The 18893-nt window shown below is 34.5% G+C and overlaps 1 protein-coding gene across 2 annotated transcripts in view; it reads left to right on the top strand.

Annotated features, from left to right (window-relative positions):
• Positions 1 to 11483, top strand: part of CNPY1 (canopy FGF signaling regulator 1) — a 666926-nt gene extending 655443 nt beyond the window's left edge. For both annotated transcript variants that reach the window (XM_044064782.1, XM_044064783.1), the window contains exons 4-6: positions 5145 to 5351; positions 8685 to 8781; positions 11222 to 11483. In XM_044064782.1, coding sequence (XP_043920717.1) covers positions 5145 to 5351; positions 8685 to 8781; positions 11222 to 11262 — 345 coding nt within the window. In that variant the 3' untranslated portion in view covers positions 11263 to 11483. The remainder of the gene's footprint in view (positions 1 to 5144; positions 5352 to 8684; positions 8782 to 11221) is intronic.
• Positions 11484 to 18893: the final 7410 nt, after the last annotated feature.

The following is an 18893-nucleotide window of genomic DNA, read 5'->3' as shown; positions in this document are numbered from 1 at the left end:
TGGTTTCTACATTCTACATATCCACAATCCTTCATTTTAAAATGAGATTCATCGTGTTTCTATTTTTTTTGGATTAAATGCTGATGATTTCATCATTCCAAGTACACATATCTTTCTTGTCGAGTAAAATAGATAAAGCAACCATAATATACTTTTCCCATCATATAAATTTACTTTTTTCTGCCATTCACTGTTAAAGTGTTGTCTTTTTTTTTCCTGTTTATTTTCCCTAATATTTTCTTAACTTTGTTCAATTACATATCAATATTTACGATTCTTCCATTTCCTGAGTGGTATCATTTAGTATTAGTGGCACTAAATAGTTCTCGTTTCATTCACTATTGATGATGACCATTTCTTATGCCTTTTATAAATATTTCCAAAACTGAGTATAATTTCTTACAGCTTAATTGCAGTGTGAAATTTCACTGTTGGATGTAAAATGCACAATATGCAATTACAATGCTGTAAAATAAAATACTTTACAGTATGTATTCTGATTTTAATATCTGCTGCATCGTTGCCTTGTACAGTTTGTCTAGGTACATTTGTATTATCAACATTCATAAGATGTCTTCACAGTAGTGTATTCACTGTATTCTGTGTATTGTCTTTACCATGTTTGCATGGTTCGTAATTGAAAAGTGTTCCTGGATCAGTTCACTCACCTGGTTAACAAAGAAAAGTAAAATAAAAAAATATGTAATTTAGTCACAAAATAGGATAACGCATACTTTCCAATGTAAATTAAATACGAGTGTAATTAATAATAGCTTCTCCATAAAGCAGGTAGCATAAAACTGAATTTATTTATGTATATATATATATATATATATATATATATATATATATATATATATTGCTGTTTTCGAGGAGTCTGTTAGATTCATGCCCATGGATGAATTTGATGAAACAGCAGAAAGGTAGCAGGTTGTTTTCTGTCCGTTATGAATTTAGTCGTCAGCTCTACCTTTATTATCATTTGTTGGTGTTTACTTATTTCACAGGTGTAAGATGAACAATATCAGCAGTTCAGTTGCAGTACATGAACTGTACTTTTGATTATATTATTTATTTAATGACTAAATTATTTTTAATAATTGCTGCATTATACAACTATGCATCATTTTCAAAAACCTCAGCATGTAATACTTATAGTATATGCTTACAGTAGAAACATGTTCATGACTCTGCTTGTTGTCTGTTTTCAGGTAATGCTTTGTGGTACTGGAAAAAATCAAATTTTACATCAATCGAAATACACCACCACCATAATTTGTATGTGCCAGTATACCCCAGACAGATGAGCATTCATTAGTGTTCTGTAGCACTAGTTAAAGTTTTATTCTTGAATGTTTGGTCTAAAATGTAAATGGCAGTTTACTTGCTCCAGTGCTGTCACATCCACTCTCTTGTAGATATTTGCACCATTGTTTTATAAGAAATGGTGAACTTGCTGCTATTACTTATTATTGTCTAATTTTCTGTTTTAATTATCGTTCTAAAACAAATTTAGCAGTTTCTCCTGCAGTATATAATCTGTTTATCTTTACATTGTTTTTGTCTCCGGGTCACATTTGAAAATAAATATTACAGTTGTAAATCTATTTATATGGTAAACAGTACAAAAAAGTATACAACTGCATAGAGATTATGATAGTTACCACTCAAAGAGAAATAATTTTGTGTAGTTGCTGCACTCCATAGTTGGACTGCTCAGAGTATATTGTCCCTGAAAGAAGCTGTATTTCTCAAAATAATTAGTAGCCACAGTCAGAGATGAGCTACAGCAGAGATGTATTAGCCAGCAGCAGCATAGTCTCAAACATGTGTATGTTGTTGTAGCATGGTTGAACAGCTGTTTCTCTGGTCCTCTTTTTGTCATATGCAGTTGTTCGTATAATAAGGAAGGTAAACATAAATGCAACAAGGAAAGAAAAATGCAAAACTTTTGCATACAGCACACAGATTAAATACTTTGCTAGTATTAGCTGCAAGGGATTCTTTGAATGTGTTATATGAATTATCATTTTTTTATTAGCATAATCAGAGTGGTGTGGTTAGAATGAAAAAAATATTGTTTAACTGTTAAGTAAGAACTTGTTCCACATTTGGCTGTAGAGTTCAGTGCAATTACACTTTCCCTTTAAATGATGCCACTGTTTAATTAGTACGACTACAGCAAGCTGTAACTGGAAGGTGTGAAGCTTAATTGGTTGTGATAGTTATCATGTCCATAATTTGTTCCCATCATAAACATGTATGCATAGATAGTTCCATTTAGTTAAGATCATTGCCACAACAAAGCTTAATATACCTTGTAGCATAAGTTCGTTGCATCCAAGTGACAAATGATAGCTGCAAAAGTAAGTGGGAGCTGAAGTTTAATATTGTCCTACGTTTACCACTACAGAAAAAACAACCCAAAGGCAAAAAATATATATATATATTTTCAATAGTTGCACATGAGACTGTCATTTATTTCTTTATGCTGATGTTTGGGGTGTCAAGTCCAGGGTTACATCAACATTTAGCCTGTGTCATGGCATCTTAGAAGTGAGATCCATTACAAATCTCACCTTTTGCTCTGTGTGTGTGTGTGTGTGTGTGTGTGTGTGTGTGTGTGTGTGTGTGTGTGTGTGTGTGTGTGTGTGTGTTTGCATGTTTGTTTGCAGTGGGAAGGGGGTGCATGATCTTTTTGTAGCCAGAACACTATTTTGTTCCTGGTTCTAATCCCACCAGTGACAACATGTGAACTACTAAACATATCTTATGGCATCATATGTTCTTTTGGCTGCTCATTTATAAGCTCATTATGGCAGTGTAAATAAGCAGTTTATACCATTGATTCTTGATATGATTCAGGTATATGATTTTTGTGAAACCATTTTTGCTGTTTGTTGTTACACACATAAGGGAAAGAATGTGGTAGCACTCTCCAGTTATTTAAGTAACCTTTTTAATTCTTCACTGCATATATTTTTGTAGCTAATGCTGGTTGTTTTGACAGTACAGCCTTTTAAGTCCTACAGATTTAAAATTTTTCTTCTGTTTGATTTAGTTGCCAGGATATTTTGTTAAAGCTCCAGTTTTGGGGCAGTTTTCTTTTAGTAAGCAAAGCAAGCTACTAGATTTATGGACATAGGAGTTCTTTAATGCAGTTCAATATAGAACTGATCAGTGAAATGAATGTGGGTTGCTTGATGAGTCATTTTTAAGCAGTGTTCTGTAGTTTGTGTTAAGTTTTATATATTGTCAAGATGATAAACAAATGGCTTTCTGTAAAGTAGAAAGCTGATCTGTGTATCATGTTTTACAGTGTTTGTTACAATTGTATATTTTCACAAAATATTGCATTTTGAAAGAAGTAAACACAATGAATTAGTCATATGGTGTCCTTTGTATACTGGATCTATAACTGGAAATTCAGATAAAAACTTTTCTCTTTCATGCACACATAAAAATTGATCTTGGAATTCTTCCATCACATTACAATAATGGGTGCCTCTTCATCCCTTTTCAATAGAGGTCAGTATATCTAAGAAGTCTTTTCTATGGATGGAGGGCTCTGCCCCTAGTATTTTTCCATACGGAAATGCTTTATTGACAAGTCCTATTCAGAATCCTTAGAGTCTAGAATGAAAGAATTCACGTCTCTGCCATTTGCCCAGTTGCTTGAAGCAAGGATTATGAGGGAGTTAGTTCACAAAGGCTGAAATCTTAAATTGTTGTCAGCCATACTTTACTTTTAAAGAAAAATAAACCAGAGCACTGCAAGTATAATTTTAGATGTGGCTTTCTCAGAGAGAAGAAATATGTTATTTTTTTTCTATTACCAAGACATTCTTTTATTACAGAAGGATAATGTTATATTGTAAATCTTCAGGTGTTGCATTAAAATTATGTTTTACTATTTTTCCTAACTGATGAATTCTGTCAGCCCGGCATGTGGCAACAGCACCCTAGTCTTTTTCTGTGGTTATGTTGTATACTTCTCATTTGTTGTTACAAAGTAAAATAAACTGAAAATAATTATTTTATGTTTTGGTAGGTTTGTTTCTTGTTTTTCCATTTCTTTTTTTTATATGAAGAAGCTATAATCATGATTCAGGAAAAAAAAGACTAATCTGCAAAGGAAAGCTTAATTTCCTACTTGAGCTTTTAATTGTTTGACTTGTGACCAGATGGCAATGAAGGAGGGAGAACCTTTTGTGTAAATGAAGCACATATGTGAAAATGCCTCTGTAATGCAATCACTAAGACCGGAAGGGTCCATACTGTGTCTGAATGGAGACAATGGAAGCTGGATATATCAACATTGAGAAATAGAGTTCATTTGAGATTCGGCCTTCTTTGACTGTGGTTGTCAAGAAGACTTCCTACTTTGATCAGCAGAGGGTGGAGGCAGGGACCTCCTATAAGGTCTGTGGATGCATCTCTGCTATTTACCCTGCACTTGGCTGCAGTTCACACCCCCTTCCGGAAGAAGCCACAGGGGAAGGAGCATCTTGCACCTTGACCTGTCTAGACAGCAGAGAAGCTTTTTGTCCTGTTACCAAGGGGAAGAACTGCACTTTGACCTTTGATGCAGTGACTGTGAAGAGTCCTGCAAAGAGCATAGGTATTGCTTAAATATTTCTGTTAAATTTGTAGACAGAGTGAATGGGATGGCAGCATGAACCAGCTATTCAGAACTGAAAGACTAGGATCTGGGAGAAGTTACATTTTGTAAGCATTTACTTTACTTCACAAATCTATTGGGGAAGAATCATGTTTGAAACAGGCAGGTTAGTTAATAAATTATGGTAACAGAGAACTTTTAAAACTCTTCTCTAGCCACCTCGAAGAAAAGAGGAAGAAATGTGGGTGCCTTTTATAGTTTGTGAATCACAAATGCATTTTAATCACTTTTTTGACATTTACTTGGTAATCTGTAATGTGTGGTTAGCATGTTACAAATATTAACATTACTTTTCAGTTTAACTTTTTCAGAAAGAAATAGTGATAGAAGGGTGATGTGTATTATTGATCCACATTTGTTTTAATTGTGTTGAGAACATTTTATATTGCTGCAGATATATGTTTATGTAGTGGAATTTCTGTACACATTTCAAATAAGGCATGTGTTTTTGTTTGTTTTATAGATTCCATTAGCTAGATCCGAGACTCACTTGACAGAGTTGCTGGAAAATGTGTGTACCAAAATGAGTGACTATTCCTTGTATGTGGATCCGGAAACTCAAGAGAAGAATTATATCAGATTTGCTCCAAGGGATAATGAGCAAATGGGATCTTTTGATTTTAACAATTTCCAGTTTAATCCTGAAAACTCGGAGCACATGAAGCACGCGGTAAGGTTTAACAGCTATAATGTCTGCTGCTTTTGTTTATATTTTTAAGCTGGCAGTGCTGTAGAAGCTGAGCATATTTTGCAGTCCCTGTGTCAGGCAAATATAACCAGCTTTATTGCTTACTGAATCATTCCTAGAGATAATACTACCTTCAGTGTACCCTCAATAGATGTGCATACATAACACATACACACACCCCTGTACTCAGAAATTAGTGCTGAGTGTTTGGAAGTATGTAGCTTGTATTTTATTTCCTGAGATCAGTATTTTGAAGAGATCAATAAATATTTCAGGTCAGTATTTATTACAGAATGTATGAGCAGTATGCTGTTTATTTTATGTGAGTAAATAGCTGCTGTGAGCTAATGTTTATATAGCCATACATTTTGTGTTGTGGAGATAAGATATGGTGTGTCTATTTATTGCATAGTGAATTAAAGCTTCAAAATGGTTGATTTGCACCTTTTGTGGCCTACTTTTTTGAGGGAGCAAACTTTATTGGTGCTAGTTTTACTCCTGTAAAGTTGAGTGCATAGACTCACATTTTCAATTTTTTTCTGAAATGCAAGCTTTTGCATCATCCTGAAGACAGTTCTCTGACCAAATATTAGTTGAATGCTTTACTGCTTTATGTGGTATGTCAGGTCGTTCATTTTTAAGCCATTGAGCTATATTTATGCCAGTGCACATATACATTTGTGATCATATTTCTGGATGTGTGTACATAGCAGAAGAACAAGTGAACATTTGTGCTACATTGATTTAATTCTGTTTTAAGCTAAAAATGTTAAGAACACCTGGTTTACTATTGCAGGTAAAACACAAGTCTGTTTTAGTGGCCTTACAGCATAACGTTAAATGCAGACAATTATGATAACACTTTATTTTGGTGCTTTTTAACTAGAGTAGAGAGAGAGAAAGAGAGAGAGAGAGAGAGAATTTAAGTTGAACTGTTTGTTCTAACAAATATTTAACAAATAGTGATGTACTGTGCATTACCATGCCACATAACCAAGAGCTTCTTGTAAGGCTGAACCTGCTCCTAAAGGAAGCATACAGGTAAACAGATACTGCAGTGTTTTTTGTTTTTAATATTTTGCCTCAGCACTTATCCTTAATGCAGCATTGTATATCCTGAAATTCTGTGATATAGATCCTTGACGGACGGTTTTAATGTAAAGAGAACAGATCTAGCAGTACAGAAACTTCTTATATTCATACTTTTTCTTGTACTATAACATAATTTTTTTTGCAGTTTGGGCCCTAATGCAAAGTTATTATGAAAAAGTATGTTCTTTTCTATTAACTATTACATGCTGATTTATATTATTTCAAAGTATTTAGACATTGATATGCATTGTCATTTCTGACAAGTTTTCTTGGGCCTTAGTGCAAAATCCTACAGATATGTTAGCTAAATCATCTGTTACTGTCTTATTAAATGTTATGTGATGATGCATGTTATTTAATAGTGCCTAACAAGTAAGTCATTGCATATTTGGGAGTTGTTTATATCTGTGTCATAGATATAGACAGACAGAAAAACACCCACACACACTGCTTTATTGCTTTATGTGATATGTCAGGCCACACAACACACACACACACACACACACACACACACACACACACACACACACACACACGCACGCACACACACACACACACACACACACACACACACACACACACACACACACACACACACACACACATTTGTTTCTGTGTGCATTCATATTCTTAAGTACTTAATAGGGTCTGTCCAAGCTAATTCTTTTCCTAATGTTTTACTGTTGATGTTTTATATTTTATATAGTATGCTTTTTGTGATTGTTGTATCTATTTTAATCTTGTTACATTGTTTAGACCCAAGCCCACAAGTAAAGTTTTTTTTTTGCTACATACATTCTACTTACATAGTGATCTTCTATAGAAGAAGGGGCAGTAAGCACCTCACAGATTTTTGGCATTTTTGAGTCCTTAAAATAACTATTTTAGTTTTTATCCATGTTAATAATAATAATACCACTGATACCATACGCAAGGGTCGTTTATAAGCTGCCCCGCAGCTATAAAAAATAAATATTTTGATAACTCAAAATTACCTTGATACCTATTATCTGAAAAAAAAATGCTACTTAACATATGTTTGTGTTTTGAACAAATATGACACTGGAAGACCATTTATTTGGTAGCAACTCTTGGTTAACTGCACATAAAGCCTCAAACTTTAATAGTACATCTTCTAAAATAAATCAGTATACTGCAGTTCACCAAGTGTCATTATACAGGATTATGTATAATCATTGAGGTCTTGTTTGTTACATACTACAGTAGTTACAGTGATGTGACAATATGCTGCATAAGACAAGTCTGTATATTTAACTTATGATACATTGCAGCAACCAAATAAAATAAAAACAGCAGATGGATATTTGGTCTTTAAATTATTAATGCCTTAAATTGTCTTGTATGTTGCACCATTTCAGAAAAGACATGACTGTGTTATCTGGAAATTCTTCCATTTTTAAAACAAATGACAATGTTGAATGCATACTGAAGTGCTTTATAAATACTACAGTGAATACTGCTTAGCCATGCACTATGGGTTTGAAGTATCAGTGGAACAGTTTTTCAAGATGGCTGCTAAGCTTCTCATCATCTAGTCTTTATGAATATCGTACGATGTCTTCTTTTCTGTTTAAGTGTAATTTCCAGAAGTCTTTTAGTATTTATCATGTTAGAAAACACTAAAGGCACTGGAAAGAATCTATGATTCGCAAATTTGCTCACACTGTGAGAAATCATGTAATTCATACCGGTATGCACTGTGAATTAAATGCTGTTTATTAAAATGTGTTATTTTTTACATTAGTGAATGTTTCATATTTAATTTGGGCATCAGGTTAGAACATTTTGCAATATTTTATTCTTATACAAGATATCAGTATTAAAGAAATACCTGTTCTATTAATGATAGCAGGCCTTCCAGTGGCTAAATGTTGCCAAACATTGAAGTTCACAAATAGCTTTCTTTTTGTACTTTAAATCAGTTTTGGAGAATATCAGCCACTGACTAGAGCTGAAGACTGTTTTTGAAGAACTGCCAAGTGTCTGACAGGTCACATTTTAAATAAAATCACCTCAAACTGATCCCTGTTCTGCTGCATTCTTAATTCACCATTCTGGTTGCACAAAACAGGAAATGGAGGCAGGCTACAAAGACCTGCTGTCTCTTTGCAATGGCGCACTTCAGAGAAAGCACTGTAGCTGCTTTACTGTGACTGGTATGCTGAGTGTAGATGTGCTTATTTTTTTATTCTTCCCTCACAGTGTGAAAGCATAGTAGAAGAGTATGAAGATGAAATAATTTCGTTGTTTGCCCAAGAGGCAGACCATGTGGCTGACAAGCTCTGCATTGAAAAATCAGGTACTGTGTCTGATGTAAAGGTATCTGCAGGCTTTGTTTGTTTGTTGATGCACTGATTATGACATTTTTAAGTTTATACTTTTATATCTTATTTGAAAGTTATGTTGCCCAGTTTTGATGCATGATACCAACAGTGATTAAATACATGCACATTTTTCTTTTGTGCATTTTTTTTTTTGGGGGGGGGTGGATGGAATTTTATACAGTTATTACAATTCATGGACACACAAGTCTAATGCATAGTTTCTATGGTGTAAATGTACTGATTTGTTTGTAAGATAGTTTCTATATCCATGCTTTAAGTGTACAATACTGTAATTTAAATGTCCTGATGAATTGCAAGCAAGCCATTAAACCTTTTACCACTACATCTTTAATATATGGTTTGCTATATCAGCCACGTTTATTACTCACACATATTTTGGGGTCTGAAAATGCTGTCATTTATCTTTATTGTTATCTTATGTACCTGGCTGTGTTTTCTGTATAATAATTTAAAAAAAGAGTTTGCAAATTAGGCAAACTGCAAGCTTAGAACTTTGTAAAAATAGTAACTGTTTGTGAAAGAAACAATACAACAAATATGAAAACAAATAATTGTAAAATGCTTGTGTTTGTAAAATGCTTGTGGTCTTAGTTAACTATGGACAGGTGGTCTTGTAGCTTATTTTTATAAACTCTATATTCGATTGGCCAGTAAAATAAAATGTAAAACACATCATCATCATGGTTGGCTGTTATTGTTATTAATTAGATTTTGCATTTGTTGCATGATGCTTACACTGTTTTTTTTTAGTTTCAAATGCAGACAAAATGTATTACTTTTTCTCCACTAAGGTAAACTTTATTGGTGAAGATCAGACTTGTTTTCTACAAAGTATTATCTTTTTTTTATTTTCTTCCCCTGTTTAAAATAGAATTTAGTCTTTGTATTGGTCAGTGTTTTACATATTCTAAGTTCCTTTAATAGGAGCTTGTTATGTGTCTGTCTATTTACGTTTTAATTGCTTTGTGGTTGCCTAAGTGCTTTGTTAAAGTCATGTTGTTCTTTTTCGATTTATTTGCATTTATCCAATTATAAACTAAGCTTGGTCCCACTCCCTACCTAAAATCATGGTATATCCTGTTGCAAGTGATCAGAGATGTATATTATTAACTGGAATTTTTACATGGCAACTTACAGTATTATTTTATGGAGCTGTCTTAGAACAGTCTCTGTCTTGCATAACATTTTTTGAAGTAATGTAAAAATGGGTCTTAAGAGCTACATTACCTTTTTATGATACACGGGGACCCTCAGGAGTTAGCATAGCTGCATTCATAAAGTCAGATTTTTATGTTAGTAGAGTAACTTTTATTTATTCTGAAAATAAGTAAATCAGGTTAGAGTTTTATTGTCTGAATAAGCAGTACTCTGTATATTTTAATGTTGTGCAATTTCATATAACATTAAATTTAAAATGATAGGACGCAGTTTAATAAAATATGACAGAAAGACTTTCAAAATTGTCTGTTTCAAAATAATTAACTTTGAAGACGGTCAGCCCTACTCGTATATACTGTGCTTTAAAAAATGTGCTGGCATACAAGACTACTTAGTGCTTAAGTCTGTCAACTAACACAGCTGACCCACCCAATAATATTCCACCTGCTAGTTAAGAAATTTTGGTTAGTTTTTGGAAGTTGGGAATGTGGGGCTTTCTTTTTTTCTGATGTGTAGAGTTTTATTCATATTTTTTTCAAAGTTGGGGATTATTTACCTAGTGAATGTTGGCTATGCTTCTGAAGTATAAATTGCACTGAATGAGCTGCTGGGAAAAAGTTCTAATTACAGAATGCTGACTAGAAAATCTCTTCAAGCACACCCCTTTTCTTTTAATAATCACGCAATGTATATATCTGAATAATGCTTTTAGAACATTTATGGGAAAACTTTTTGCATGAAAAGTTGCTTCTGCCATTTTATTTAAGAACTTTATATTATAAGAAAATCAACAATGAGTGAAAGAGGTTTCACAGAGGTACTCAATATTATGTGGAAGAAAGGGGTACAGAATTGCCAGTATTTCTGTAGCATTATAGCTGACAATTGCTGTAATTCAATTTTTGGTTTAAGTTTATTCATGGAAAATAGTGCCCTTCAGTGAAGTTGTTGTATGGACAGTATAGTATTTTATAAACATTTAATATATCATGCTGGTGTACTGCATTAGCACTATGACATGTCCATCTCTATACTTTCAATTCATGAATAACTTGACCTCTCAAATCATGGTAGTTTAATATTTAGTATAATACATAACCTTATGTTTTATTTCATTTGTATGTGGTAATAATTATGCATAAAAAATTATGCATTCTAATTGCTCTGAGTAGATTATTGCTACACAGTACAACTTAAAATCTGTTTTTAAAATTAACATTTTACTTTTCTTTTCAGACCTGTGTGCAAGAATACCCTCTTCGCATTCAGAACTGTAGTTTTGAAGGAACATATGAACTCTTGAATCCTAGTGAATTAAAAATTACTGTGACTGCCTGATGTGCCCTGAAATGCTGCACTACCTGCAAAAAAAAAAAAGAAACATAATATTTCAGTATGCATCTTAGAAGATAATTCATTTGAGTGTTATAGGTCTTGTTAGCATTATCCGTTTGTGCTCAAAGTAATTATCTTAATAAAACATTTTTCAAAAGAGAAATATTGTGTTGCTGACATTTGTGATTTGTGTTATTTTTCATTTATTTTGAACATGATAACGTAATCAGTTTGTATTCCAACTTTTTTAGGTAAATAGTGATGTTTATAAGTAACCAAAGCCATTCATTTTTTTTTGGTACCTTGTGCTTGTCATGACAATATGTATCTGACTGTATGATGCAGATGATTGAAGAACAAAATATGCAGTATTGCATGAAATAAAATGTTTAATGTGTGAGACTAAGAAAATTTTGTTTTTTAGAATACAATTAAATGTGAAAGTAGAAAGTTCAAAGGTGTGTGTGTACCATGTAGATAACTGGGCAACAGTTTAAACAGGAGAATGATGCTTTGAGAATTATGTTACCTGTTGAATGTTGTACATATGAAGATGCAGTTCTGTGTCTTATGATGGTTTCTAACAATTAGTAACTTGGTGTTTTGTTTCAGGCCATGTTTTTTAACACAAATTGTAGTGTATGGGCGGAGTAAGTCTTTAAAATATTTTGGACAAATTCTGAATTCTTAAGAATATAAACATCACTTGCACATACATGTGGAAATACATACCTAAGCATTTTGTTTATTTGTGTCAGTAATAAATTTCATCAGGAATCTGCATTGTGCCATTTCCTAGAAGGTGAATGAATCGATTCATATGTAGTACTGTCGTAAGAGCCAGTAGCAACTAAAGTGTATGATTGACTCACTTTCATGTGCTTTACTATAGCTCACATCCTGTAAAATGTTGTTAAAATGTTGAATGAGAAGACAGGATTATTTTGATTCTGAAGTGAAAAATATTACTCCAACACTTAGTAAGATCTTGATGTAGTGTGATGTTAAGTCGTAAGAACGCTCTAAGTTGGAGGGTCGAGTGTAAAGAATAGCAAGAAGCTAGATTTGCCTACTTAAACCTCACTGTATGATTTTTTTTCAAAATGGTTCACAAGAAAAAAATACCTCTGCTCTTTTGCTATAACAGTTTAGCTGAGTTAGTTGTAGTTGCTTTGTAATGGTTATTTTAAGTTAAATATCTATGGCTGTACTGTGTTAGCAGCTTCCTGCAGAAGTATGTATCCATGATATGTTAAACAATTAAGTAACTGTATAAATAAATCATAAGGATACACATGTTGTCTCTGTGGTGTGTGTGCGTGTGTGTGTGTGTGTGTGTGTGTGTGTGTGTGTGTGTGTGTGTGTGTGTGTGTGTGTGTGTGTGTGTGTGTGTGTGTACGTGTGTGCGTCTCTCTCTCTAGCTCTATATCTATCTATATATGTATGTGCATATATGTGTTTGTGTTTTCCTCTGGTCATATGGCAAGGTTGTAGAGTACATATTACTTTACTCGTATCAATCAAGTAACATGTACATCAGTTGTGAACTTATTTAGCTGAACTCTGGCAGCAGCAAGATCATGGAATAGAGGGATAAGGGAGTTTCACCTTTTCACTGGTATTATCTAATTCTGGAGTTTGTATCTTTAAGTTTGTAGGGTGTGGAGGATGCATGAGGGCTTGCACCCCATAAGTACCAGAACACTTGGGTAAGAGTTTTGCACTTTGCTTGATAACTCTGGTTTTCTATGCATGTGCTTTGGAAAATGTGTGCGTGTGTATTTGTGTTAGTATATATATATATATATATATATATATATATATATATATATATATATATATATATATAAAAAACTATTGATTATTACATTTTACTGTATTCTGAGGAAGTTCTTACATCTTAACAAGAACAAAAGTTTAATATCCGTTCAGCGTTAGTGTACCTTTCTTTTAGTCCATTGAAGTTCTATTTTTTTATAATTTTAAGTCTTCACAGTTTGCAGTTTTATTATATATATATATATATATATATATATATATATATATATATATAAAGAGAGAGCAAAAGAGACACATATTTATATGGAGAGAGAGTGGAGAATGAGCAGCACACATTTAGTCATCTAGTCACACAGTCAGATGAATAAGGATTCAGTTGTTAAATCAAGATATGCAAATTTTTTTATCCTGTGACATGTTAAGTTCAGGAGCAAGGGCCAGATTGTCTTTAAATTTTCTTCCCTTAATCTTCTTGCTCATATTTTTTGTATGAGTAGAACTTGTTCATGCATTTCTGGAACAGTATAATAGTATAGTGCAGTTGTTGTAGATGCGCTGCCATTTTCTATATAAGAGAGGTAGTTGACTGCTTTGCTGGCTCTTTAGGGCAACTGCAGAGCAATCTGAAATGGATGTACTGATAAATGGTATTGAATCACGTTTCATTCTAGCAGCCATGACTTCCATAATTGCCGTCTCACCAGGCTTTCTGGGATGGAGGCCACAAAAAAACAGCTGAGACCAGTCAAGCTTCCTTAACTGGAGCTTTGTAGCTAAAATAATGCCTTTACCTTTTAACTGATGTTACCATGTTGACATATCTTGCTACACCAGATTTTATAAAGGCACATCTTTTTTTTGAAAGTACGCTTGGTTGCTATTATGAATATGCATGTTTCTAAGACAGAATTTCTGTTTAGTAAATGTATGTACTATATCTTGAATGAGAAGAATGGTTCTAAATCAAAATGATTACAGGGCAGCAGTCCGTATTTTTAGACTAAGTAACTGAAGTTATGTTTACTTAATTTTCTAAGTGCCTCCCAAATCAGCTTTAACCTTATATTGGGTTTCCATCATGAACAAAACCACCCAGCATAAATGCTGTAGAAGCTTTAACTATGCCCCAGAGTGCTTAATTTCATTTAAATGTATGTTACTGTATATTGTACAAAGTACAGTATATCCTAGAAGCTTTAACTATGCCCCAGAGTGCTTAGTTTCATTTAAATGTACGTTACTGTATATTGTACAAAGTACAGTATATGATATACTGTACTTTGTACAATATACAGTAACATATATTTAAATGAAATTAAGCAGTGTGGGGCATAGTTAAAGCTTCTATTTATGCTGGGTGGTTTTAATCGGTATATGCATCATTGGGCTTCCGCGGTGGTGCAGCAGTTAGCATTGCCACCTCACAGCAAGAGGTTCTCCGGTTCAAATCTCTGCTGGGGTGCCTTCTGTGTGGAGCCTACATGTCCTCCCTGTGGTCACTTGGGTTTCTCATGAGTGCTCCGGTTTTCTCCCACATCCCAAGGACATGTCGCAAATGGATTGGACACTCTGAAGTGGCCCTAGGTGTGAATGTGCGTGTGCCTCCTGTGTAAGGTTGGACACAAGTCTGGTGACTTGACACTGTAAAACTCCGCTGTCAATCATTCTGCAGACTGTTATTCCATTGTGGCGACCCCTAACAGGAAAAGCCGAAAGGAGAAGAAGATGAAGAAGAAGACAGTATATGCATCATGTGCACACACAGATATACATGTATGTGTGTGACATGGCTGCAGATACTATTTATATGTGTGGACACTCATAGTATTTCCTAAACTATACACACGTTTTACAGAGATTAAGGGAATATTGAGCTGTTTATTTTCAATTTCTCCTTTGTAAACTAGAAAGTGTATCCATCTTCTTTTCTGTGTCACATAATTTTCATATTACTGACATCCTGGTTAAATGTATACACATCTGCTTATTTTAAATTTTTACTTACAGAATTCCATGATACAGTCATAGATGTTAAATGAATTATTAGTGTTGAGAAAGTGGTACTCCACATGTAGGGAGAAAGGAAGCAGCACTGTACCTGATTTATGCCCTCCCATAAAAATCCACATCCCAGTCTCCACTGAAAATAAACATTTACTCATTGCATAATTGTGAGGCAGAGGCTAGAATATGCTCTTCCTGGAATAATGCATTATGATCAAACGTTAAGTGTATCTGATCTTATTTCCTTGTTAGTGACCAAACATTACATTCTGACTTGAAGCCAAACTAATGTGTTTTTCATAGTAAGGAATATTTTCTGTTTTTGTAGCTTGTTGTTTTCATCCATTAGGACCCTATTCAGCTTGTGTACATTTTCTGTCTGTTGGAATTCAAAACATTAGAGTGTATGTGATTCTTCTGTTTTCATGTTTTTCTGCATCTTCAGTTTAAAATGTGGCTTTTCAAGTATTTTTCTCAAGATATTTACATAATCCACACTTTCTTCCAGTTGTGTGCTAATCTTTTAAAGTGTACATGTTTCTTTATTGAATAGTTGGATACAGTGGCTTAATATGTGAAAGTAGAATGTTGACAAAGGTTGACAGTGAAAATGTAGAACTCATGAACTGGTATTTCTGATTTGGTATTCACAGAAGTAGGGGTAGCCAAACCAGTTAAAAAATAAATATTTCCATGTTGGACTTGTGGGGGATAGATGCTGTTGTATTCACAAAGGGAAAGGAAGCCTGAAGGTGGACATAGCCATGCAGTCTGATTTGTTTCATCCTACAATTTTAAAAGAATGAAAGGTAGAGTTATTAGTGCCGTGGACTATTTATTTATTAATTATGTTAACCTCTTCTCAACAGGTTTCAGGCTCAGCCGGAGGAATATAGATGTCTTAAATGAGGGAAACTTTCTGTTTAATAGCAAAAACAACATCAAGTATGCAAAACACACATAGAAATTGTATTATATGTATATAGTATTATATGCAGTTATGTATATAATCATTAGATTGTAGGTTACAGAAAATAAGCAATGAAATTCTAAAAATAAGTGAGTAGAATGTTACAACACTAGAATGGGTCCCAAGGTAGTAATCCATTCAGAAATGGACTGGGCAGTGCAACACATAAGTGCATTAGGAAGTGGAATTCACAATGTAAAAAGTGATGTAGCTCATTGTTTCAGTGGATGTTTCTATCTAAACAACATAGGGGAATGAAAGCATATATATATATATATACACACACACACACACATACACACTATTGCAGATGCCATAAATGTATGTAGTTTCGTTGATATACAAGGTAGGGTGGGCAGGTGAAAGACGGTTAATAGAGTTGATACACAAACTAAGAAGGACAGAAAAAAGAAAGGGAGGAGCAGGAATAAGTGTGAGGGGGCTTGTATTCATTGCACAGAAGTACAAGATGATGAATTGGTGTAAAACAGTCCAAAGGGCATCATAAGGTAGTTTAGCTTAATCAGATGAATATGGACCCATTTTATTCTGGCATGTGACTTGTCAGTGATACTTGTAATGCCTTTTGAAACAATTTCACTGGAGGAGAAGCTAACTCCCATATCCCCTATGTGGAAGTCACTTTCTTCCACTATACAAATAATAATAATAATAATTATAGCCACTGTCATATTGACAAGGATACACCACCAAAAACCATAGTGGCTGTCCATCTTTGTGTGACTGCCACTGCATTCTTCTCACCATTAAAGTATGAGAGGCTAAATTCGATTTCACACTTTTACTCACACAGTCTCATTCATTCATGTTTTTTTTTTTTCTTTCTGTGATAGAAAAAATACATTCTTTCATCTTTTTGTAGACATATTTAATGAATTGTGCCAAGACCTTGTCATATAACTAATGTCTGCTTTACCAGATGACTGAAAATCAGTCATTGTATAGGAATGTAGTAATGCTGAGGCGATACTAGGACGCATAACAAAAGGCATTACTAGTTAAAATTTGGAATTTATTTTTCTTGCTTACTGCAGTTATTTGAGAATATATTTCAAATAATGTGTGCACGTGCAGAGAATCTTCCTCGAAAACAAATTGGCACAATGGAGATAGTCCAAAGAATCATAATAAGTGAGATACTATATTACAAAGAGTGAATGTAGATGCTTAAGGCTTATATGTGGGAGTAAAGTGGGGATATGGTACCAACTTGTTCTGTAGGAAAATAGCATACTTCAGGAAAACATCAGCTGGGAGTAAAAAAAAAGCTCACCTTTCACAGTAATTGCCAAAGCAAGCAGATCAATAAATACAACAGTGAATAAATGTAGTTCAGAGACAGCTATGGCCATAATGAGAAAGCTCTCATTATCAGCTCATTAAGATGTCTCCGAATCACACAGTAGCCCAGCATTGTCAGACCTGACTGCACTAATATTCTCCCTAGTGGCCCATACTGCATCTTGTCGGCAATAGCACCCTGTTTCCTCTCCCCTGTGCTCACAGATGCACACATACGTGCAGGCCCCATATAAGTATGTTCATAATTTCATAGGTGATTACTAGGCTAATGGCACAAGAGCCTTTACAAGCCTATCCAATAATACCCAGGATATATCAGTATTATGTCATAATTCCCCAGATAAAGGATGGGGTAGTATCGAGGTAGTGGGTCTTTGGGTTTTGGAGCCCTGAGTCATTTTACATACTGTCCGTGTCCATAAAGGAAATGAGCAGTACCCCAGGAGTAAATTTACGATTCCCCATCCATTTATCCAAATTATTTTTGAAGAGAGTGAGGGACAAGCTTTGTTTTAAAAAGATGAGAAGTGCATTCCATAGACAAGTTAGCCTTTGAATTATGAATCTGTCCCTCTAGCAAGTTCTTTGAGTCACAAATAAGGTTCAGGTCCATGGAATGCATAACCATTGTATAATTTTAGGTGTGAATATGTAACATCTTCATCAGGGCTGGATCAGAGAATGCCTTGTAGGTCAGGCATAAGTCGCGTCTCAATAAACGATATATGATGGAGTAAAGGGATAGGCCTTTTAGTCGGTCTGCAGAAGACATGAGTCTTTTGCTTTGTATTTTTAGTGAGAAACCTCTGGAACTGCTCCAGTTAGTGTAATTTCCTGGTTTAGGTACATGCAGTATGAAGCATTGTATTCTATTATGGGCCTGATGAGGGCAGAGTACAGTGGCACTATGACTTTGTTTGATCTTGATGCCATGCCTTTACTTGCAAGTTGAGACACCCAGAAGGATTTACTCATTACTGTAGCTACCTGGTGGTCAAAGTTTAGGTTACAATCTGTCTGTGTTCCTAGGTCACTCACCACTGGGTCTACTTTTAGGGATGTGCTATCAATTTTACAATTCACAGGGATGTCTGATTTACCGAAGGATATGATTATGCATTTTTTTACCATTTAATCTCAGACCATGGTTTTAGCACCAGCCATTTGTCATTGTTAGGCCTGTGTGTAGGATGTCAGCATCATTTGGGGATTCAGTGATTACTCCCAGCTTGCAGCTGTCAGTGAATTTGGTGTGCCAGAATCCCCCGACATTGGCCTTCACTTCAGAGAAGTATATATCAAACAGGAGTGGTCCCAACACTGAGCCCTGTGGGACACTGCAAGTAACAGGTTTCTTATCGGAGATGGATTCACCTATCTGGACAACATGTGTCCTGTGAGTGAGACATTTTGCTATCCATCTGATGATGTAGGGGTTTATGTCTAACTTAGTAAGTTTATCTATGATCCACAAGTGGGGGATTATCGTGAAAGCTT

Source organism: Protopterus annectens, chromosome 3.part0 (genome assembly GCF_019279795.1).
Source record: "Protopterus annectens isolate FY-2018-M chromosome 3.part0, PAN1.0, whole genome shotgun sequence".
NCBI lineage: Eukaryota > Metazoa > Chordata > Ceratodontiformes > Protopteridae > Protopterus > Protopterus annectens.
Note: the sequence above shows the minus strand (reverse complement) of the source record. Positions and strands in the feature narration are given on the sequence as shown.